This window comes from Panthera leo, chromosome B2, assembly GCF_018350215.1.
Source record: "Panthera leo isolate Ple1 chromosome B2, P.leo_Ple1_pat1.1, whole genome shotgun sequence".
Taxonomy (NCBI): Eukaryota; Metazoa; Chordata; class Mammalia; order Carnivora; family Felidae; genus Panthera; species Panthera leo.
The window spans coordinates 62,865,241-62,889,585 of NC_056683.1; the positions used below are offsets into that span (position 1 = coordinate 62,865,241).

The window sequence follows — 24,345 nt, forward strand, 5'->3', positions numbered from 1 at the left end:
ATGTACTAAAATAATTTTCAACAAACTCCTGGAACAGACATTCATGTAAAAAAATAATTTTAATCCATATCTCCCACATTATCCATAAATTTACATTTATCCATTTACATTTATCTACAAATAACTAAATTTGTTTATAAACTCAGAAATGATGCTAAAAGGCAAATTCACAAAAGAAAAAGTTGATATATTAGAGTTTATCAAATCCCTCTGAGATCAAAGTAATGGAGCAAATAACTTGAGATGATAGGAAGAGTTTTTTGACCATGTGAAAGTCACATATGTCCTCTGAGTTGGGAATTTGTCATCAATAAATGGGGATGACAATATCCACCTCCTAAGGTTATTGCTAGAATTAAAGCAGGCCCTTACTATGTATAGCATTTGGCACAGAGTCTGACATATATAAGTTGTATAGAGTAGAAGCTAATTACTATATATTATTGAGAGTATCTATTGAAGTATTAGTGATGTTAATACCTACATTGGGGATAATGATGGATTTAATTCAAACTCCGTAAAAGGGTTTCATTACTTACCTAATGTAGCATTTTGAATACAAAAGCACTACAATTTTGTTTGGAAGAACATTAACTTTTGGTAGTTTTTGAAGATTCACCAAAGAATGGGTATTAAAAAAATCTTAAATGTGATCTAATTTCCATTATCCTCTTTCCTTTGGTTGGGATTGCGTTTAAGTTTGCATCAGACTAGAATGATTTATTGTATTTTCAAAGAAACTTTAGAGATGTTCTGTTGGCTTTGTTTTTGAATCTTTTTTGCTTTTAAACTTATCCAAACACTAAGAAATTATCTGGATGCATTTACTTTCTAACAACCTCCGATATCAAATGAATTTTCTTTAATTCTAGTTTAAATCTTTAATACTACAGTTTTGTTTTTACTCAATTTCTTCTTAATGGAGAAAAAGAGAACAGCTGGTTACTATTGTCAGATTTCTTTTGTTTGGGATTTATTAAGTATGCAACCCTTGAATATCTTTCCTTTTTTTCCTGTTTGCATATACAACTGACACTGCTTTTTTCTGAAGGACGGTAGAATTTACAATGAAGAAGCTTTTTTTTCTTTAAGTTTTTATTTAAATTATAGTTAGTTAACATATATTGTAATATTAGTTTCAGTAGTAGAATTTCAGCAGAATTCAGTAGTAGAATGAAAAGGAGTGCTCATCACATGTCCTCCTTAATAACCATCACCCATTTAACCTATCCCCTCACCCACCTCCCCTCCAGCAACCTCAGTTCTCTATAGTTAAGAGTCTGTTTTATGGTTTTCCTATCTCTTTCCCCCCACCATGTTCATTTGTTTTGTTTCTTAAAATCCACATATGAATGAAATCATATGGTACTTGTCTTTCTCTGACTGACTTATTTTGCTTAGCATAATACAGTCTAGCTCCTTACACATTGTTGCAAATGGCAAGTTGTCATTCTTTTTTATGGCTCAGTAATATTCCATTGTATATCTACACCATATTTCTTCATTCATGAGTCAAAGGGCATTTAGACTTTTTCCATAATTTGGCTAATGTTGATAATGCCCCTATAAATATCAGGGTGCATGTGTCCCTTAAGTTCAGTATTTTTGTATCCTTTGGGTAAATAGCTAGTAGTGCAATTGCTAGATCATGGGGTAGTTCTATTTTTAACTTTTTGAGGAACCTCCATACTATTTTCCAGAGTGGCAGCACCAGTTTGCATTCCCACCAACAGTGTAAAAGGGTTCCAGTTTCTCCATATTCTCCCCAACACTTATTGTTTCCTGTGTTGTTGGTTTTATCCATTATGACAAATGTGAGGTGATATTTCATTGTAGTTTTGATTTGTTTTTGTTTTTATTTTTTATTTTTTTAAATTTACATCCAAATTAGTTAGCATATAGTGCAACAATTATTTCAGGAGTAGATTCCTTACTGCCCCTTACCCATTTAGCCCATCCCCCCTCCCACAACCCCTCCAGTAACCCTCAGTTTGTTCTCCATATTTATGAGTCTCTTCCATTTTGTCCCCCTCCCTGTTTTTATATTATTTTTGTTTCCCTTCCCTTATGATCATCTGTTTTGTCTCTTAAAGTCCTCATATGAGTGAAGTCATATGATTTTTGTCTTTCTCTGACTAATTTCACTTAGCATAATACGCTTCAGTTCCATCCACATAGTTGCAAATGGCAAAATTTCATTCTCTTCGATTGCCAAGTAATACTCCATTGTATATATATACATCTTCTTTATCCATTCATCCATCAATGGACATTTGGGCTCTTTCCATACTTTGGCTATTGTTGATAGTGCTGCTATAAACATGGGGGTGCATCTGTCCCTTTGAAACAGCACACCTGTATCCCGTGGATAAATGCCTAGTAGTGCAATTGCTGGGTCGTAGGGTAGTTCTATTTTTAGTTTTTTGAGGAACCTCCATACTGTTTTCCAGAGTGGCTGCACCAGCTTGCATTCCCACCAACAATGCAAAAAAGATCCTCTTTCTCCACCTCCTGGCCAACATCTGTTGTTGCCTGAGTTTTTAATGTTAGCCATTCTGACAGGTGGAATGTGGTATCTCATTGTGGTTTTGATTTGTATTTCCCTGATGATGAGTGATGTTGAGTATTTTTTTTCATGTGTTGGTTAGCCATCTGGATGTCTTCTTTGGAGGAGTGAAGTTCATGTCTTTTGCCCATTTCTTCACTTGATTATTTGTTTTTTGGGTGTTGAGTTTGATAAGTTCTTTGTAAATTTTGGATACTAACCCTTTATCTGATATGTCATTTGCAAATATCTTTTCCCATTCTGTCGGTTGCCTTTTAGTTTTGTTGATTGTTTCCTTCACTGTGCAGAAGCTTTTTATTTTGATGAGGTCCCAGTAGTTCATTTTTGCTTTTGTTTCCCTTGCCTCTGGAGACGTGTTGAGTAAGAAGTTGCTGCGGCCAAGATCAAAGAGAGGTTTTTGCCTGCTTTCTCCTCAAGGATTTTGATGACTTCCTGCCTTACATTGAGGTCTTTCATCCATTTTGAGTTTATTTTTGTGTGTGGTATAAGAAAGTGGTCCAGGTTCATTCTTCTTCATGTCACTGTCCAGTTTTCCCAGCCCCACTTGCTGAAGAGACTGTCTTTATCCCATTGGATATTCTTTCCTGCTTTGTCAAAGATGAGTTGGCCATACATTTGTGGGTCCACTTCTGGGTTCTCTATTCTGGGTGATCTGGGTGTCTGTTCTTGTGCCAGTACCATACTGTCTTGATGATTACAGCTTTGTAGAATAGCTTGAAGTCTGGGATTGTGATGCCTCCTGCTTTGGTTTTCTTTTTCAGGACTGCTTTGGCTATTTAGGGTCTTTTCTGTTTCCATACAAATTTTAGGATTATTTGTTCTAGCTCTGTGAAGAATGCTGGTGTTATTTTGATAGGGATTTCATTGAATATGTAGATTGCTTTGGGTAGTGTTGACATTTTAACAATATTTGTTCTTCCTATCCAGGAGCATGGAATATTTTTCCATCTTTTTGTGTCTTCTTCAATTTATTTCATAAGCTTTCTATAGTTTTCAGTATGTAGATTTTTCACCTCTTTGGTTGGATTTATTCCTAGGTATTTTATGGTTTTTGGTGCAATTATAAATGGGATCGATGCCTTGATTTCTCTTTCTGTTGCTTCATTGTTGGTATATAGGAATGCAACTGATTTCTGTGTGTTGATTTTATATCCTGCAACTTTGCTGAATTCATGAATCAATTCTAGCAGTTTTTTGGTGGAATCTTTTAGGTTTTCCATATAGAGTATCATGTCATCTGCGAAGAGTGAAAGTTTGACCTCCTCCTGGACAATTTGGATGCCTTTTATTTCTTTGTGTTGTCTGATTGCAGTGGCTAAGATTTCCAATACTATGTTGAATAACAGTGGTGAGAGTGGACATCCCTGTCTCGTTCCTGACCTTAGGGGGAAAGCTCCCAGTTTTTCCCCATTGAGGATGATATTAGCGTTGGGTCATTCATATATGACTTTTATGATCTCGAAGTATGCTCCTTCTATCCCTACTTTCTTGAGGGTTTTGATCAAGAAAGGATGCTGTATTTTGTCAAATGCTTTCTCTGCATCAACTGAGAGGATCATATGGTTCTTGTCCTTTCTTTTATTGATGTGATGAATCACATTAATTGTTTTGCAGATATTGAACCAGCCCTGCATCCCAGGTATAGATCACACTTGGTCGTGGTGAATAATTTTTTTAATGTATTGTTGGATCCGGTTGGCTAATATCTTGTTGAGGATTTTTGCATCCATGTTCATCAGAGAAATTGGTCTATAGTTCTTTTTAGCAGGGTCTCTGTCTGGTTTTAGAATCAAGGTAACGCTGGCTTCATAGAAAGAGTTTGGAAGTTTCCTTCCATTTCTATTTTTTGGAAAGTTTGAAGAGAATAGGAGTTAACTCTTCCTTAAATGTTTGGTAGAATTCACCTGGAAAGCCATCTGGCCCTGGACTCTTGCTTTTTGGCAGATTTTGATTACTAATTCGATTTCCTTCCTGGTTATGGGTCTGTTCAAATTTTCTATTCCTTCCTGTTTCAGTTTTGGTAGTGTATATGTTTCTAGGAATTTGTCCATTTCTTCCAGATTTCCCATTTTATTGGCATATAATTGCTCATAATATTCTCTTATTATTGTTTATATTTCTGCTGTGTTGGTTGTGATTTGTTCTCTTTCATTCTTGATTTTATTTATTTGGGTCGTTTCCTTTTTCTTTTTGATCAAACTGGCTAGTGGTTTATTAATTTTGTTAATTCTTCCAAAGAACCAGCTTCTGGTTTCATTGATCTGTTCTACTGTTTTTTGGTTTCAAAAGCATTAATTTGTGCTCTAATCTTTATTATTTCCTGTCTTCTACTGGTTTTGGGTTTTATTTGCTGTTCTTTTTCCAGCTCCTTAAGGCATAAGGTTAGGTTGTGTATGTGAGATCTTTCTTCCTTCTTTAGGAAGGCCTGGATTGCTATATACTGTCCTCTTATGACCGCCTTTGCTGCGTCCCAGAGGTTTTGGGTTGTGGTGTTATCATTTTCTTTGGCTTCCATATACTTTTTTAATTTCCTCTTTAACTTCTTGGTTAGCCCATTCATTCTTTAGTAGGATGTTCTTCAGTCTCCAAGTATTTGTTACCTTTCCAAATTTTTTCTTGTGGTTGATTTTGAGTTTCAGAGCATTGTGGTCTGAAAATATGCATGGTATGATCTCGATCTTTTTGTACTTACTTAGGGCTGATTTGTGTCCCAGTATATGGTCTATTCTGGAGAACGTTCCATGTGCACTGGAGAAGAATGTATACTCTGCTGCTTTAGGATGAAATGTTCTGAATATATCTGTTAAGTCCATCTGGTCTAGTGTGCCATTCAAAGCCATTGTTTCCTTGTTGATTTTTCTTGATTAGATGATCTGTCTATTGCTGTGAGTGGGGTGTTGAAGCCTCCTGCTATTATGGTGTTACTATCGATGAGTTTCTTTATGTTTGTGATGAATTGATTTATATATTTGGGTGCTTTTACATTTGGCACATAAATGTTTACAATTGTTAGGTCTTCTTGGTGGATAGCCCCCTTGATTATGATATAATTCCCTTCTGCATCTCTTGATACAGTCTTTATTTTAAAGTCTAGATTTTCTGATATAAGTATGGCTATTCTGGCTTTCTTTCATTGACCATTAGCATGATAGATGGTTCTCCATCCCCTTATTTTCAATCTGAAGGTGTCTTTAGGTCTAAAGTGGGCCTCTTGTAAACAGTATATAGAAGGATTTTGTTTTTTTATCCATTCTGTTATCCTATGTCTTGATTAGAGCTTTGAGTCCATTGACGTTTAGAGTGAGTACTGAAAGATATGAATATATTGCCATTATGATGCTTGTAGAGTTGGAGTTTCTGGTGGTGTTCTCTGGTACTTTCTAATCTTTGTTGCTTTTGGTATTTATTTATTTATTCATATGTGTATATATATATGTATATATACATACATATATATACATATATATATGTATATATGTATATATATGTATGTATATATGGGGTTTTCCCATCTTTTCTCCCCTCAGAGAGTCCCCCTTAAAATTTCTCGCAGGGCTGCTTTAGTGGTCACAAATTCCTTTAGTTTTTGTTTGTCTGGGAAACTTTTTATCTCTCCTTCTATTTTGAATGACAGCCTTGCTGGATAAAGAATTCTTGGCTGCATATTTTTCTGATTCAGCACACTGAATATATCCTGCCACTCCTTTCTGACCTGCCAAGTTTCTGTGGATAGGTCTGCTGCAAACCTGATCTGTCTTCCCTTGTAGGTTAGGGACTTTTTTTCCCTTGCTGCTTTCATGATTCTTTCCTTGCCTGAGTATTTTGTGAATTTGACTATGATATGCCTTGTTGATGGTCGGTTTTTGTTGAATCTAATGGGGGTCCTCTGTGCTTCCTGGATTTTGATGTCTGTGTCTTTCCCCAGGTTAGCAAAATTTTCTGCTATGATTTGCTCACATAACCCTTCTACCCCTATTTCTCTCTCTTCCTCTTCTGGGACCCCTATGATTCTGATGTTCCTTTTTAACGAGTCACTGATTTCCCTAATTCTTAAATCATGCTCTTTTGCCTTTCTCTTTTTTTCTGCTTCATTACTCTCTATAAGTTTGTCCTCTATATGGCTGGTTCTCTGTTCTGCCTCATCCATCCTTGCCACTGCTGCATCCATCCGTGATTGCAACTTAGTTATTGCATTTTTAATTTCATTGTGGCTATTTTTAACTTCTTTTATCTCTGCAGAAAGGGATTCTAATCTATTTTTGACTCCAGCTAGTATTCTTATTATCATTATTCTAACTTCTGGTTCAGACATCTTGCTTGTATTTGTGTTGGTTAAATCCCTGGCTGTCATTTCTTCATGCTCTTTCTTTTGGGGTGAATTCCTTCTCATTGTAGTTTTGATTTGTAGTTCCCTGATGATGAGTGATGTTGAGCATCTTTTCCTGTATCTGTTGGAGATATGTATGTCTTCTTTGGGAAAATGTCTATTCATGTCTTTTGCCCATTTATTTGGATTATTTTTTGGGGGGTGTTGAGTTTCGTGAGTTCTTTGTAGATTTTGGATATTAACCCTTTATCAGATATTTAATTTGCAAATATCCTTTCCTATTCTGAAGGTTGCCCTTTTGTTGATTGTTTCCTTTGCTGTACAGAAGCTTTTTATCTTGATAAAGTCCCAACAGTTTTTTTTGCTTGTGTTTCCCTGGCCTCTGGAAATGTATCTAGTAAGAAGCTGCTATAGCTGATGTCAAAGAGATTGCTGCTTGTGTTCTCCTCTAGGATTTTGATGATTTCCTGTCTCACATTTAGGTCTTGCATCCATTTTAAATTTATTTTTGTGTATGATGTCAGAAAGTTGTCCAGTTTCATTCTTTTGCATAGAGCTGTCCAGTTTTCCCAACATCATTTGTTGAAGCCACTGTCTTTTTTCCATCGGATATTCTTTCCTGCTTTGTTGAAGATTAGTAGACCACATAGTTGTGGGTTCATTTCTGGATTCTCTATTCTGTTACACTGATCTATGTGTCTGTTTTTGTGCCAGGACCATACAGTCTTGATTACTATAGCTTTGTAATATAACTTGAAGTCTGGAATTGTGATGCTTTCAGCTTTGCTTTTCTTTCTCAAGTTGTTTTGGCTATTTGGGGTCTTTTCTGGTTCCGTACAAATTTTAGGACTGTTTGTTCTAGCTCTGTGAAAAATTCTAGTGGAATTTTGATAGGGATTTCATTAAATATGTAGATTGCTTTGGGTAGTGTAGACATTTTAACAGTATTTGTTCTGATCTACAAGGGAGAAGTTTTAGAACTCATCTAGTGCTAACATATAACCTGATGAATTAATACTGGTAAAACATGAATTGTCAAGCAACATTTTTTTTTTAAGTTTGCTTGTTTGTTTATTTATTTATTTATATATTTATTTCAATACCCATCACCCACACTCTCCTCCCTCCCACCCCCCATCAACCCTCAGTTTGTTCTCAGTTTTTAAGAGTCTCTTATGTTTTGGCTTCCTCCCTCTCTATAACTTTTTTCCCCCTTCCCCTCCCCCATGGTCTTCTGTTAAGTTTCTCAGGATCCACATAAGAGTGAAAACATACGGTATCTGTCTTTCTCTGTATGACTTATTTCCCTTAGCATAACACTCTCCAGTTCCATCCATGTTGCTACAAAAGGCCATATTTCATTCTTTCTCATTGCCACAAGTAACATTTCTTTTGTATTCCTTATGGTGAATTGTCTGATTTGTTCTATGCTCAGTTACCAGTTGGATATTATTCTTTTTCTTATAAGTGATCAAAACTCTTTGCATATTAATAATGTTAACTATTAAGCCACCATATGATACTTTTTCCCATCTCATCATTTTCCTTTTAGTTTAGTTTATTTTTTCTTACAAGTTTATAATTATTATTTTGTCAAATATATTTTTTCTATTATGATTTTCTTCTTTTGGTTCCATACTTAGAGGCACCATACTCACCATAAGCTCTGAGCTATGTTCACTTTATATTTTTTCTGTTCCTTTAATATTTTTATTTTCAAGTCAGCTCTTTAACCCATCCAGAATTAAATGCATGATTGCACATTTATTCCCAATGAAATTTATATTGTTCATTATAGCATATTGTTTCAGTCTGTTGTAACATTTCATGTCTTGCATCTGTTGCATATATATTCATAATATATAATGTATCAGTGGTTCTCAACTGAAGGTAATTTCACCTTCTGTGGAAAATTTGGCAATATTTAGAGACATTTTTATTTGTCAGGACTGAACATAGACAGGCTGGGGGAGAGACTGACTACTGGCCTCTAGTGAGTAGCGGCCAGGGTTGAGGTTAAACATCCTACAATGTACAGGATAGCCCTCACAGCAAAGAATTGTCAATAATGCCAAGATGAAGAGACCATCATATAGGTGAGGGAGTGGGAGAGATCTATTGGGTACCATTCTTCTCCCAGTTACATACTCACCAATAGTAGTATTACCTGGGCCATATTTCTGTTTCCTGCTCTGAGGAGCATTTGAAGAGACTTTGCCTCCTGCTTTGCAGAAATCCAGATATACACTGAATTTTTTTTATCATCCCTGGACGGTTTCAAAAACAAATGAGCTTAATAGTTTTAGAGCACAGACCCTGGAGCCGTGCTGAGGCAGGTTCTGCCTCTTATTAGTTGTGTGACCTTGAGCAAGCTACTTAACCTCTCTGTCTTCAGTTTCTTCATGTGTAAAGTGAGAGTAATAGTCATATCCTTATGCTGGATTATCACAGAATTATAAGATGCTTAAAGTAATGCTTGACATGTAGTAAACATTATAGAAGGATTTGGTAACAATGAAAAGTAAATGACTTGGGTTTTTTTGTGAACCACCTTATTTGATCACAATGGCCTGTACTTGCTTTTTTTCTTAATTTAATTTAATTTAATTTTATTTTATTTTATTTTATTTTATTTTATTTTATTTTATTTTATAAGAGAGGGAAAGAGTTTACAAGAAGGGTGTTGGGAGTGGGGGAGAGGGACAGAGAGAGAGAGAGAGAGAGAGAGAGAGAGAGATAGGAGAACCTTCAGTAGGCTCTATCCTCAGTGCAGAGCCCGATACAGGACTTGATCCTACGACCCTGGGATCATGACCTGAGTCAAAATCAAGAGTCAGATGCTCAACTGACTAAGCCACCCAGGCACCCCTGTTATTGCTTTTTATATAATTATACTTTTTAAAATCCATTGTAGATTTTTGCCAGTGATCAAATTGAAGCAGCATGTTTCTTCTTTACCCTTCTGGAACATCTCTTATCCTCTTGCCATGCAGCATAAACCCCATCAGATCATCAACTCTGTTCTCTCTCTGATTATTATTTAACTTTTATTACCTCTATCAAGGTTGCAGATTTCCTTATAGGCACATATCTCTTTAATATGTAGAGTTGTTTATTTTTCCTCCTGTGAAAACCATTAATTTTGAATACAGACTATATTCATTCTGAGTTACATTCTGAAAGTTAATGATGATATCTTTGGAATTATATTGTCTCCTTGTGCCAAAAATTTCAATTCATTCTATTAACATGTGCTGAACACATTTTATGTCACCATCTAGACACCATGTTGTCTCTTATCCCCTTACTAGATAGATATTTTCTTCTGTGTATTTCTGAGTCTCTTAATTCCTATTTTGCTTTCTGGCATATATGACATCTTCTAGAACAGCACTGTTCAGTGGAATTTTCTGTAATAACAGAAATTTTCTAATCTGCACAGCCCAATAGTGTAGATACCACTGAGTGCTTGAAAGTGGCTAGGGCAACTGAAGAACAGAGTTTTAAATTTTATTTAATCTTAATTAATTTAAATGTAAATCACCACCTGGGGCTAGTGGCTAGCACATTGAACAGCACAGCTCTAGAGCATTTCCTCACCCTTCCATTTTCAGTTTAAAATATTCAGCTTGGGGCGCATGGGTGGCTCAGTCGGTTAAGCGTCCGACTTCAGCTCAGGTCATGATCTCACGATTTGTGAGTTCAAGCCCTGCGTCGGGCTCTGTGCTGACAACTCAGAGCCTGGAACCTGCTTCGGATTCTGTGTCTCCCTCTCTCTCTGCCCCTCCCCCACTTGTGCTCTCTCTCTGTCTTTCAAGAATATATAAATGTAAAATTTTTTTCATCTTTATTCTAACTTAAACCTATTTCACTCGATGTACTTGTATATAGTTTTGTTTATCCTATATATTATATGTATTTCTTATACTCCAGTAATCAAGTTACTTTTACTTCATATCCTGTGTTTTCAATATAGTAATAATACATAGTCTTAGATAATTGGGACTGTGCGTGTGTATTTCTGTTAGTAGAGTTTTTAATGTATTATCTTGTAAAGTCAGGTGCTTTCTTTTCTTTAGTTTTTGTTTTGGATAAAAATAATAGTGTTCATTGTAGGAAAACAATGAAGAACAACAGAATAAATTGAGAATAAAAAGCATCCTAGTGGCACAAAGCAGAGATTACTACTATTACTACACCCACACCCACACACACACACACACACACACACACACACACACACTGTGTTATGTGATAGACTGTGACTTGGATGAGTTCTTTATATGCATAATATATTCTTTTATTTTTAGATATTTTTACTAATTATATAGATAATACATGTGTTTTGTTTTTAAAAAATTGAAAAACAAGAGTATGCTGAAGGAACAAAATCACCCATAATCACAGAATCCATAAATCAACCACTTTTACTGTTCTGGTTTGAAACAAATATTTGAAACAAAATATTGTTTCTAAGTTCCGTAGTAGGTGGATGCATAGGCTGGTAGGCAAGTAGGTAGCTAGAAGGGTAGATACATAGCCATTTAATTTTTTAAAAAATTATGCTACAGATATGCAGCATTTGCTAATAAATGTATCCATCCTTCAGGTGATAATCAAACAAAAATATGTGTCACTATGGGTATGTGTTATAAACAATAGTATTAGTGGCCATTTTGAACATTTGTAACTAAAGTAATAAGAATGGGTATTTGTAACATGTATTCACTGAATTTGTCAATCCCTGGTGTCTTACTTTTTACAGCATAAGAATTTTTAAATAGTATAAAATAAAATTCACAAATATGATTTTAATGGCTGCATCATATCCCATTGTATCTATATACCATAATTTATTTAATAGTTCCCTATTACTGGACATTTAGGACGTTTCTCTTTTTTTTACTATTATAAATAGCATTGCACTCTTCAATTTAGTGCCTGAAACTTTTCATCTCTGATTATTTCCCTAGGATATATTCTTAGAAGCAAAATTGCTGGACCAAATTAAATGAACAGATTTAAAATTCTTGATACATATTGCCAAATTGCCCTCCAGAAAGTTCTTTGTTGCTTATAGAAGAAAATAAATAATCCTTGTTCTATTTCTACCGTTTAATCATTTTTATGCAGCCTTTCTTTGAACCTTTAAACTTCTCTTTGGTTTTAGGACTCAGAATTGTTTTTTAATAAATGTTTCTTTCAAGGGATTAGCAAAGTAATCACATTGTTATAAATACCTAAACAATGTAACTCTCTTGTTTTTTCTTAGTAAAGGATCTCAGGATATAACATTTTTCATTATATAAATTATTTCTTTCTAGGGTGAACCAGGAGAAAAAGGAGATCCAGGTCTGGCTGGCATTAATGGACAAAATGTAAGCCAAACTGTTGTTTTTTTTTCTTCTTCTAATATTCTGTTTACATTTTGCCACTGAAATGTGTTGACTATCTAATGGTATTAAGACTTTACTATCAGTGACAGAACCAGCCACAATCAGGGCAAAATCAAGAATCAAGACAATTTTTTACATGGCTCAGTAAAAGCTCTGTGTTTTTAGTGTCATTATCGGTGGCCTCTTGCCTTTTTGTATTATGTGTCATCCTTAACAGTGCTTTCTTTTTTGTTGTTTTTGGGTTGCATTTTTCTAGTCTTCCTTTCTCTGTCTTTTCTCTTCCTATATACATTTTCATATGGCCCATGTTATTACCCACAGTCACTCTTCATCTTACACCAAAGCTCCATCCACTGAAGGTTCTGCATGGGTAGGATTGAAATGATGAAAAGAAGGGGAGAAGGGGACGGAGACTTGTGTATGTGTGTTCCAGTTCATCAACCTTGGGGATACTATTGCCTGTAACATCTGGAAGTCCTAGCATCTCCTTTTCCTTCCCTTAAGACAACAGACATTCCCCCACCCCCACCCCTATCCCCTGAGCTTCACTTTGATTCTTATGATGAAATTTGAAGGTTATCCCAAATATGGGTTTTCTCTAAAATATAGAATAATCTTCTGGTCTTCAAAATCACCATTTATTATAGATATTCTAACTTTACTGGGGAAAGTGACCACCATGAGAATTATTTTTTCCTAGTTTTCTTTTTCCACTTGCATAAAAATGTTTTAGAAAAGTTCTAGAAAGCTACACTACTTGCTTTGTGGAAAAAGAAAAATGAAGCTAGATTTGGTCCCTAATGTCTTAGATGTGTTACGAAACCATCTTGTATGCAGTAGATCACTACGGTGGGAAGGGAAGCTGATCATTACAGTCCCTGGGGCTTGTGGACAAAGTAAGAGGGATACCTGAGTATGGGAAGGGGTTTTCTCCAAAAGAGAAATACCCCAGGAATTAACCCTAGAGTCAACACTGGGTTGAGGTTCTGACCCCCACTGCTTTACTCTCTTGTTTACTTCTTGAGAAACCCCATTCACATATTTCATATGAGGGTCATTCTTAATCCTCTCCCCTTTGAAATGATTTTTCTATATGAGAGAATGGGAACTGGTACTTAGGGCTTGTAGCTGGAGTTGTCTCTGCATCTTCTCTAGTTCCTTACAGTGCATCAAGACACTGGATGTCACAACTGTGGGCCCATACATTTAAACACCTGATTCACCTCCCTTCCCTACTAGTGGAGGTACCTGGTATCAGAGTAAGAGTTCTGGAGTGGAAAGCCAGAACCCACTGTGTCCCAGTTGGATCACTGGCTGAGAAAATCACTTCTCTATCTGTAAAGGATGGGTTTAGAATACATTCCCAAGTCCTCATCACTATGATGTCCTATCATTTTATACAAAGAGATTATTAAGATTATGAACTTGGAAAGCATAATAAACATAGAAGCATTCATTTAGGTTTTGTAATATTCCTGCTGCATGTAAGGAGATGTAGGGATAACAAAACAGAATATAGCTGGAGCCAGAGTATGAAAAGTGCTGTATGTAAGGATGTTTGCCCTTCCTCCTCTGAACACATGGAGGAGAATTCATCTGAGCTGTGTTTAATGAAGATTAGTGTCACAGTGTGTTCTATAAATTGGATCATATTGGGGCCTTTGCCTATGTTTTGTTTTTTCTGTTATACTCTTCATTAGATCAAAGACCATTTCTTGGAATCCCCAGGACTTAGTAAATATTTGCAGTTAAGTTCTCAGGAATTATTTTCCAAGTTTTAATTTTAAAAACTGAGAAAGTACTATAATAGTCTAAAATATAAGTAATTAGAGCCGAAAGTAGGATAACAGAGGTTGATATTGCAGTTGTAAAATATATGCAGTTTGGCACTTGACATCATTGAAAACTCAAAAATAGATCAAGATTTTGACCATTCATTATGAGAACAATGTTATCTTGTGAAAAATGTAGGAGTGTCGAAAGAAATTAATGATAGTGTTACAAAAGATAACCAAGCTGCATGCATGTGGGCTCTCTGAGAGAGAGGAAAAAAACAAAGATTTTTAGAAGTTCATTAAGATAACATTGGAATTGAAATAGAGAGGGACTTATCCAAACACTTCAATGAAACTTGGAGATTTGAGGTGTTGGAATCTGAAATCTATTTACATTAGCTTAGAAATTTGGAAATTTTTCTTACAGTGTCTGAAAGCAAGGTGATTTGGCTTTGCAGATGTAATCAATTGATAAACACATATATTTTGTTTTTTTGTTTTGGGTTTTTTTGAAATTTTTTTAATATTAAATTTTTTGTCAAATTGGTTTCCATACAACACCCAGTGCTCATCCCAACAGGTGCCCTCCTCAATGCCTATCAACCATCAATGCCCATCAATGCCCAATGCCCATCACCCACCCATCTCCCTCCCACCCCCCATCAACCCTCAGTTTATTTTCAGTTTTTAAGACTTTTAAAAACTGAGGATAAACACATATATTTTGAGTGCCTACTACATGCCCAGTGTTCTGGCAGCTGTTGTAGGATTTCCAAACCTGATTAAGACCAACCTGTTAAGAGAGTACATAGTATAGTGGGCAGTGTGACCTTTCCTCTTTGAGAAGGATTTTGGAAGAGTTCTTTGCATGCCCTCAATCACAGGGGTGTCATTTCTTTAGCACCATAATTGTTTAATGTAGCTCATTAGGTACATCATAAAGCAGGACAAAGCACATTAACTTTTCTCACTTGGTTACTTAATTAATATGTAGATGATATTATTTTCCCTTCCTCAGTTTTGCCAAAGATATTCAGGAGTCATGACTAAGGAGAAACAAGAAAAAGTAATGAAAATTCTTTTGTCCCCTCTACTCTCACTAAGAGTGAAGAATTCAGTGCTCTGCTATTGCATCATTGATGGTGGTATTGTTAATGTGTTATCGTTCATAAACTGTTTCCACAAGAATCTGAAATTTGATCCTTTCTCTAAGTTTATGGGCTAGCCAGAGCAAGGGGTGATAGCATCCCTATTTTCAGAGGCAAGAAATAAAGGTTTGGGAAATTAAGCGACTTTTTTTTTTCTTTTAGAAAATGGTGAAATCAGCTTTTAACCCTACATGTTTGACCAAAAAGTCTCTTATTTTCCCACTAAATCATGCCACAATTGTCATTGCCTATTTTTCAATGCTAAGATAAACTGACTCTGCAAATTAAAATCATTCAGCATTTATGACAGTTCACTCCGACTTTCAATAAGCACAGGTACACATTCTTAGAGAATGCAGGGCATTATATTAGCGACTTCAATTTGAATTAAAGTCAAGCCATGATGGGGATTCTAACTTGAGAAACATTCTGCTGGAATACAGAGTGAATAAACCCAATGGGCCAGCTCACTCCAGCTACTTTCCAAGTCAAAGAAATTTGGAAGAATTTAGAAATGCTACTAAATTCAAAAGGCCAATGTAATGGTCTTTATTCTTGCATATCACAAATATCTTGATGTAAATGTATCTTTTAATAATTTCTTCTGTGCTAGCTTTGCCAAAAAATGGGCAAGCTCACTTTGGAAAATATGAACCTGATATAGAGGGAAATATTCAGCAGTTCAGTCTTTCTCGGTAGGACACTATTGGCATTCTGGGTAAGACAGTTCTTTGTTATGTGGGACTGTCTTGGGAGAGGAGAATGTTTAGCATCCCTAAGGCTCACCAACTAATGTAGCAGCTCTTAATCATTAGGACAAAGAAAATTCTCTGATATCTTTCTAAATGCATCCTTGGTAGTATAAGTGCATGTAAACTTTGGATTGATCTCCAAGGTATTGGAGCATTGGACTAAAGTTATTGAATTAAATACCTGCTCATATTTCCCTTATAGTTTAAATAATGCATACCAAACATAATAAAATTCTTAAAAATTTGAGTTGTGTGAATTTAGTCTTTAAAAAACAAGACCTCAGCTTTACAGACATTCTTAAATGATTTTGATTGTGACTTACTATGAGATATATTCAACAAATGCATTTTAGAACAGACTTGAGAGGGAGTCTCATAAAGTTGTTAATGTAACCTTTAAAGCCAGACTTCCTGGGCTCCGGTCCCAGCTCTGCCACTGCCTAACTGGCATACTACTTGGAACATTACTTATCCCCTCTGTGCCTCACTTTTTTCATTTGCACAATGGGATGATAATATTAATAGCACTTGCTTCAAGGCTACTTTTGTTTTTTTTTTGAGGGTGAACAGGGTTATCATGCATTTAGAACAGTGTCTCGTGTACAGTAAGAGCTATATAAACACATAAACCTTTGCTATTATTTGAAACTGGGTTAAATAAAACACATTTATCTTTAATAGAAATATCATTTCAGTTATGTGCTTTTGTGGGGTTACATAATCTTAGAAAAGTCAATTTCAATCATTGAGTTTAGACTCTTCCTCTGCGTCTTTCTTACTGTCTTTCAAACATGTTTTATAAAAATTACAGCATGTGATGTTTCTAAAATAATCATGTTAATCTCCTTATCCCAATGCAATCTGTACCATTAAATACAAAAATATTGAAATCACAAAGCTGAGATATCAGCTGGCAACAGCTGGTGCCATTGCTAGGGAACAAGATACAGTCAGTGGGAAGACAAGGCAAAGAATTAATTGATAGTTAATATTTTTAACAACTATTATTTTGTATCATCTTCTGATTTTTAAAGATGCTATATACCATGAGTAGTAGATCTTCCAGTAAATTTAATTTCATTGTCTACCTGCTTTTATAATTCTAGATATAATACTGTCCTTCTGCTTCCACCTTGCCTTTAGATAAGAGTTCCTGTCTGCACATAACATCCAGAGTCAACTACTGTGCTTTTGAGAATCTTTATATATGTGAATATTATTGAGAACCTTGATAATATATTCCCATCTTACTCAATGTTGAACTCATAGACTGTTGCATCTGATTCTTTATGCTTTGTGGTGAGTGCTGTGTCTTTTTCTCTCCAGTACTCCATAACCATTGATAGCAGCACCAGTGTGACATGAGGAGAAAAATTGCACTTGAGCAAAGCATTACTGATCTGTTTCTCAGAGCTTATTATGATGCAATGGCCTTAAAAACATTGCACTTTGTCACAAGAGGACATGAGTTACACGGGCCCAATTTCAATGGCCGCAAAAGTAGAAGAAGCTTGATGAAGCAGTACTTCTCAATTGCATTTTATCCGATGTGAGTTAAAGGATGCTTGTTCCATATCTGTCAAACTGAGTACAAAACTGAACAGAATGAACTATTAATTATCCCTTAAACTTGGACTTGAAGGGTAAAAGCAACATTTATTAAGTACCTACAATGTACTGTTTTTTATAACCTATGATTCTCAGAACAACCCTTAAAGATAACTATTATTTATACCTATATTATAGGGAAGCTTAAACAATTTAGAATTTTACATAAAATGCCATTCTTTTCCTCACCCTCCTGAACTCCACATCTCTAAATCTTGAGTACCTCCAGTAGAATTAGGCCTCTCTGTGAACTGTTCCCTTCACACTTGCTGTATACTTCCATAATAGTATTCAACATTCACATTAGTTGTAGTGGGTTGCATTACTTCTCCAACCGCTTCCTGACTATAGTTGATTGAAATGGGATGGTTAGCTGATTCATTTGCCAATAAATCCTTCCCAGAAGTTGCAGTTAGTGTTAGTTTTTTAGGCAGGAATATTGAAAGAATTGTAATGTATTATTTTATGCCTAACATAATTTTTTAACACGTAATGTGTGTTGATTATGAATAATAGTAATAACTGGAACACTGCTACACACAGAATTCACTGTAACCCTGTGCCCCAGGGTTAACCATTTCCTGAGTGTTTTATTTAATGTTCCGTTTTTAAAAACAACATTTGCATATTCGTGTGGTCATAGAATATAGAGTTTAGTCTTCTATGTGTGTGCATGGTCAACGATATTTGACCATGCACAATATCCATTTATAAATAAATGGATACCTGGTGGCTCTCTCAGCCATTTCTTCTTCATGTTTGTCTTTTCTCTGGATAGAGTTACACCAAGAAGCCCAAAGAAAACTCTTAGTAATTTTCTCAGCCCAGTAAATGGTACAACCTCCTATCACTTACTTACGCCTTGACACCTCCTTTTCTCTGCCCCCTCTTCCAACATATCTGCCTCTTCTACTTCCCAGTATGTGCGGTCTCTGACCTCTCCTCTCCATCTCCAGTATCACCACCCTATCCCAGCCACCCTCGTCTCTTGCCTCAAAGGCTGTGACAGCCCCTTTTCTGCTTCCACTCTTGCTGCCTACAATCTATTTTTACATTGTAGTCAAAGTGATTTTTTTGAAGCAAAGTCACATCATGTCGTCTTTCTGCTTAAAACACTTAGGTTCAAAAACACATCCTCCTTACCATGACCTGCAGTTCACTACATGCTCTGACCCCTTAACTTGATCTCCTGCTCCCTGTCTGCATGCTTATGACACTGTCTTCACCTTGGGGGCTTTGGTGCTTGCTGTGCCTTCTAACCTCAATACTTTCCCCCTGGATCACTGCATGGCTGGATCCTCTGAAACAACAAATGTCACCTCCACACAGAAACTGTTTCTGATGACCCCAACTGACATACCAGCTCTCTCCCTTTCAGGCAGAGCACATTTAGCCTATCGACCTGTTTATCATCAGTCACTCTCCTCTTATAACCTGAGTTCCGTGAAGGCAGGAATCTTGACCCTGTTAAGGAAAAAATTATTCTCACATTTATTAAGATGGTAAGGAGGACTTTTTGTTCAAGACTATTAGAATAGGGGCATTGCAATAGAGGAGTGAAATTGAGCTCAACTCCAAATACAATAAGGACGGGTGGGGATTTATAGCCAACGGAGTGACAGGCTCAATGAATGGAAAATTACTAAGAGCAAACACTGAGGGTGGGAGGATTCTTGATAACTGAACTATAGGATTCTTGCTAAAGGCAGGCCAAAGACTTACACATTAGAGATGGGGGATGAGGAACTTGATCTGCTGTTAAGGGTGGGGGATGCTATGTAAACTGATTAAGATTTTTGCTAAAACTGGTCTCAGCAAGCCGAAGACAGAAAAAGACAGAGGTCAAGGTTGAGGCCTAGTCAAGAAGAGGACTCAGAAGAGTCTGACTGAAGCTTGGTTGAAGAGGGGTTCTTTGTCAATTTCTAAGTAGCACTATCCAATAGAAAAATGTTTAATATATAATACTTACACAGTATATTTCTAAATATGATATTATAATCAAGACAAATATAAATATATTTTCCAGTAGCCATGTTAAGAAAAATAAAAGGAAACAGATGCAACTAATTTAAAAATATATTTAATTTAAAATATCCAAAATACTATTTTAATATATAATCAATATAAAAATCATTAGTGAGCCATTTTGTATTTTTTAAAATAAATATTAAAAACCCATTATGTTTTGTACTCTCAGAACTTTCAATGCAGACTAGTCTCATTTTGCTTATTTGGGAAGGAATGGATATTTCAAATAAGAGAATATTACATCTCAAATAGGATTTACTTTTTCACTCATCCCTTTTCTAAATAAATGAATAAAATACTCCAAGGTAACAATGGAAGACCGTAGCTATGAGTTTTATCCTGAAAGGTATTTCTACAATTGTGAAGTGTTTTTTGTTTGTTTGTTCATTTGTTTGCCTTTTGGATGCTATTTTTATCCATTAGATTTTTTTTTTTCTTAAAGTGTAAGATTACAGTTTTCACATAATCTCTGCAACAAGATTATTTTAAGTATCCAGTTTTCTCTCATTTCTTTAAATTCATCATTGACTTCTATATTGAATAGCTACAGGTGATAGCATTTGGCATTGTTTACTGACTACAGAATGTCAGAGCAGTGATAGACAGATCCCTAAGCCAGGAAAAGTAAGATATCTAGATATACTGTGCATTCTGTGACTTCAGAATTATTTCTTTTTTCCATTATTGTTCTCCATTCATCCAGTGTATTAAATCAAGAATGAAGAAAGATATTTTTTTCTATTTACCACACAGTCAGGATGTCGATCTCTCTTTCTGTTTACACTGTGGGTATCTTCAGCTATAGAACTGATTCCTTCCGGTGAAATCTATTGTGATATTCCTGGGAGCTGTCATTTCTGAGTCTGATCAACTAAATACCCACTAAAACACCCAAGAGTCCAGAAGATTCATGAATATATTCATCTGATACTCTATGTCTCGTATAGTTTCATTTAATATCTTTATAAATCCAAGTAAAAAAAATTATCGATTAGAGAACTAAAACATACTTTGAAACAGGAAAGAGACTACATTGTAGCTTCGGCCTGTGAGTGATAGGAAAAGAATATGTCCTTCATTTGTTTTCTCCCACAATTAGATTACTTGATAGAGATATAAAAATGTTTTTTTTAATTTAATTCTTGATTTTTTTGGCAAGCTTTATAAAGGCCAAATCAATGCTAAATCAAAGGTATTTACAATATCCACAAATTTAATCCAAAGTGGATACTTAAAAGCTCATATAGATTTAAATGATGTTCTCCCAGATGGTGAATTAATGTAATTTTAGCAGGAAGCAAAGTTGCACAAATATGCAGTATTCAGGACTCACGCTGATTTAATGTATCTGTACTCACCACAACACAGATGTTGCTTATCATTTTAGTACCAGTTGTCTCTCTTTCTTTCTATACTACAAACTGAAGAATGAGATTTGGGAGTTCAGTAAATTATGATTTATCTTGTGACTAATGACTTGTTAGAAATGTCAGCTTTCTGTGAATTGCATACAGAAATCACATTGGTTGTATTCTTCCTACAGGGTTTGAAAGGTGACTTGGGTCCTCGGGGCCCCCCTGGCCCAAAAGGAGAAAAGGTATCGTATCCACCCAGAAGAATGTCAGTTTTTCTTAAGAAAATTCTGAGAACACATGCAGTGACTTTTCATTGAAAAAGTTAATTTTGCTAAAATTAACCAAAGGCTGTATGTTAAAAGCATCTGAAGAAAAGCCTTTTGGTTCATTTAATTAGTTTGAAGAAACTAAAAGCACAACTGCTAGTTGACATTAATTTGTGTTTATAAGATTTCACTTTCTCTCCCTCACTTAACAGTATTAGCTATTCCATTGCCAAATTAGCAACTGTGTCTTGTATCGGGGAATTTTGCCAGTAGCACTGAACTACCATAATGCTGAAGCAGGTGGCCTTTAGCAGGAAGGAGGTTAACTTCCTAATTCATTCTTAGTCTGAATGCTTCATTTCCTGCCACTTTTTCTCACATGCCATTTTATCATGATATATTGGCAGTGACCTTGAAAAGAGATTTAGAAATACTAAAACCAAGAGTCATAGAATAAGGTCATTGCATGACCCCATTTTGATAAGAATTGTATGTGTGGGGCGTTCGTACTGTATTTTGTTCTCCATTCTTAGCACATTTGGAAATCCTCGTCTGTCTTCAATATTTACCTCTATGTTAAAGTTGATCTTGCAAATCAGTCCTCAGTGAGTGATTTAAGCTATGTCGATGTTCCTTAACAAGTATTGGCTACTTTTATTCAATTGTTCCAAAAAGTAATGATTACTCAATGCTGAGTCTTTACTTTTGAGGTGACTATGTCAGATGAGAAAAGAAAAATTTATAGAGATACTTTCAACATGAGAACACATCTCAGAGCTTTATACCACACAGTATAAATTCTCTATAATGACCACATAAAGAGCATCATAGCAATGATGCTTGCTCTTAATGGTTAAGAGTTCTTACGAAATAAACCAGGGTCCTGATACAATAAAGCATATAGGTGACATATAAATCAGAAAATAGTAAACTTTTATATGAGCCATTTTTTAAAGATTTTGAAAGGGTTCTCAATATATCCACTTGTTAATTTTTATTCACATAGGTCAGCAAAGCAATTTTTGTATTTAAAAATACGTAAATATAGGCAAGTCCTCTTAAAATTGATGGCAAGTGCAATGTCAATTTAGCAGAGCTTTGTAAGAGGCAATGGGACTGCTTCTTGCAGCTGGGAGGCATGAAGTGGGGAGATCCATTTATTATTTCTGCTGATCCTCATACTAACTTTGTCAGAAAAATTATCTGTCGTTGTGACACTTCCCAGCTGCTCCACTGGCAAGTAACCATATTTGAAGAGATATTCTTTCTAATTTTGGATTCGTAGACAAAAGAATAGAAAATTAGATTATTTTAGCTTTTCAAAACAAGTTCTGCTGTTATAGAAAGTGTGGGGGTGCACAAGGTGATATTTATATCATGAGAGCTAAAAGCACATCATGCATTTTTCACTGTGTGGAGAATTTATCAAGATGAAATTCTATTTTTTCCTTCAAAGTGTGTGTGTGTGTGTGTGTGTGTGTGTGTGTGTGTGTATACATATATACATATATATATACACATATATATACGTATATATCTATATTGCTTCTATCCATTCAGAAAACTTAAAAATAAAATGTGCAGAAAAGGATCACTGGTAACTGCAACTATTCTTTAACCTATTTTAGGGAGATACAGGACCTCCAGGACCACCAGCCTTAACTGTAAGTATTCTCCAAATCAGAATTCAAAATTGAAATGCCCTGTTCATTTTTCACACTACATCATGACTAAACCAGAATTTAAACCATAGGATATTTTGAGAACTGAAAGTTACCCTAGAATAGATCTAGTTAAACCTCCAGATTTTAAAGATGAGGCATCTGCCCACATCAGTGAAGTACATAACCTGAGGTCATACTGGGAGTTACTAGAAAAGTCTGGAGGCAGTACCAATTCTGAGCAATTTTCTCTACCCTCCATATGGTTCATAATCATGCCCCTTGAACATTTGATTATACGTTCTTAACATGATATTTAACGTTAATGGAAGCAGAGACTGTTCTACCTACTCTAAAAACCGTAAAAGAACAAAATAAACTATAATCGCCCAGTGGGTAAAAACAGCTACCTATTTAAAATGATTGTTACATTCCCCAAAACCTGTCCAAGACCAGTTTTTTTCCTATATGATTTGCTTCTAAGATTCACAAATGATAAAATGGCAGTATTTCAGTAGCAAATTTATGAGAAAAGTTCCTAATGTGCACATAATGAGATTGTTCTCAGTTAAATGGTTCATCATTTATTAAGCATTTAATCATAAATATATAATGACTTTATATTTAGGTATAATTTACTGTTATGGATTTTCTTCATAGGCCATTAAGGACTCTCATTTAACTTAAAGATTTGGTCTAACAGTGACTCTAAGCCTAATAGAAAAGAGGAAACTTTCTTAAATAAGATCATTTGTAGCCTGAGGTCTCTTGGATTTTATGTTGATACTACCTAATGACATAAATTAAGAATTTAAATCATCAGTTTTCAGACATGTTCTGATTGTAGAAGGTCAGGCTTAAAAGAAATCTTCTAGTATCTGTGTTGAGCTCTTCCTAACAAGGCAGAACAGTAATCTCAAAGACTGTGTGGCTTTGATAACATTTACATTTATCTTTGTACTTGAAAATGTCATACATATTCTGAACAATATGTTAATAATATCTTACACAAATAATTTTTGCAATGCTTACTTAAAGGACAGATATTTCTTCATAAATGAGAAATCTAAGGAATCAAACAGATAACTTAGGAATAACCAAATTCAATTTGCCATGAAATTCTGTGCTTGAAGATTTCATTTTCAGATGGAAATAAAAACTATATATTTGAGGGGTGGTTTTAACTGAATATTATTCAGCTTTTTTATACTTTGTGGAATTTATTTTTAAAATTATTTGGCAGTGATTTACAGTTAAGGCTGCTCATGTTACTTAAGTCACATGCTTTCTTTTGTTCAACTAAGTTATATGCTCACCCACTCTATTTAGTTATCTGATTTCCTAGTCATTCCCAACTTGTGTTTGAAGAGCAAAGTGTAATCTATGTTTATCATTTCACCTGAAAATGCAGTTTTGGCCCCTGGCCCAGAAAATTGTATTGGAATATATCTATTTCATGGATT

General features: G+C 35.2%; 1 protein-coding gene across 3 annotated transcripts in view; it reads left to right on the forward strand.

The window, feature by feature from the left end:
* The window catches only part of COL19A1 (collagen type XIX alpha 1 chain), a 380,294-nt gene that overhangs the window by 143,376 nt on the left and 212,573 nt on the right, over positions 1-24,345 (forward strand). For all 3 annotated transcript variants that reach the window (XM_042939135.1, XM_042939134.1, XM_042939133.1), the window contains 3 exons: positions 12,218-12,271; positions 21,144-21,197; positions 22,850-22,885. In XM_042939135.1, coding sequence (XP_042795069.1) covers positions 12,218-12,271; positions 21,144-21,197; positions 22,850-22,885 — 144 coding nt within the window. The remainder of the gene's footprint in view (positions 1-12,217; positions 12,272-21,143; positions 21,198-22,849; positions 22,886-24,345) is intronic.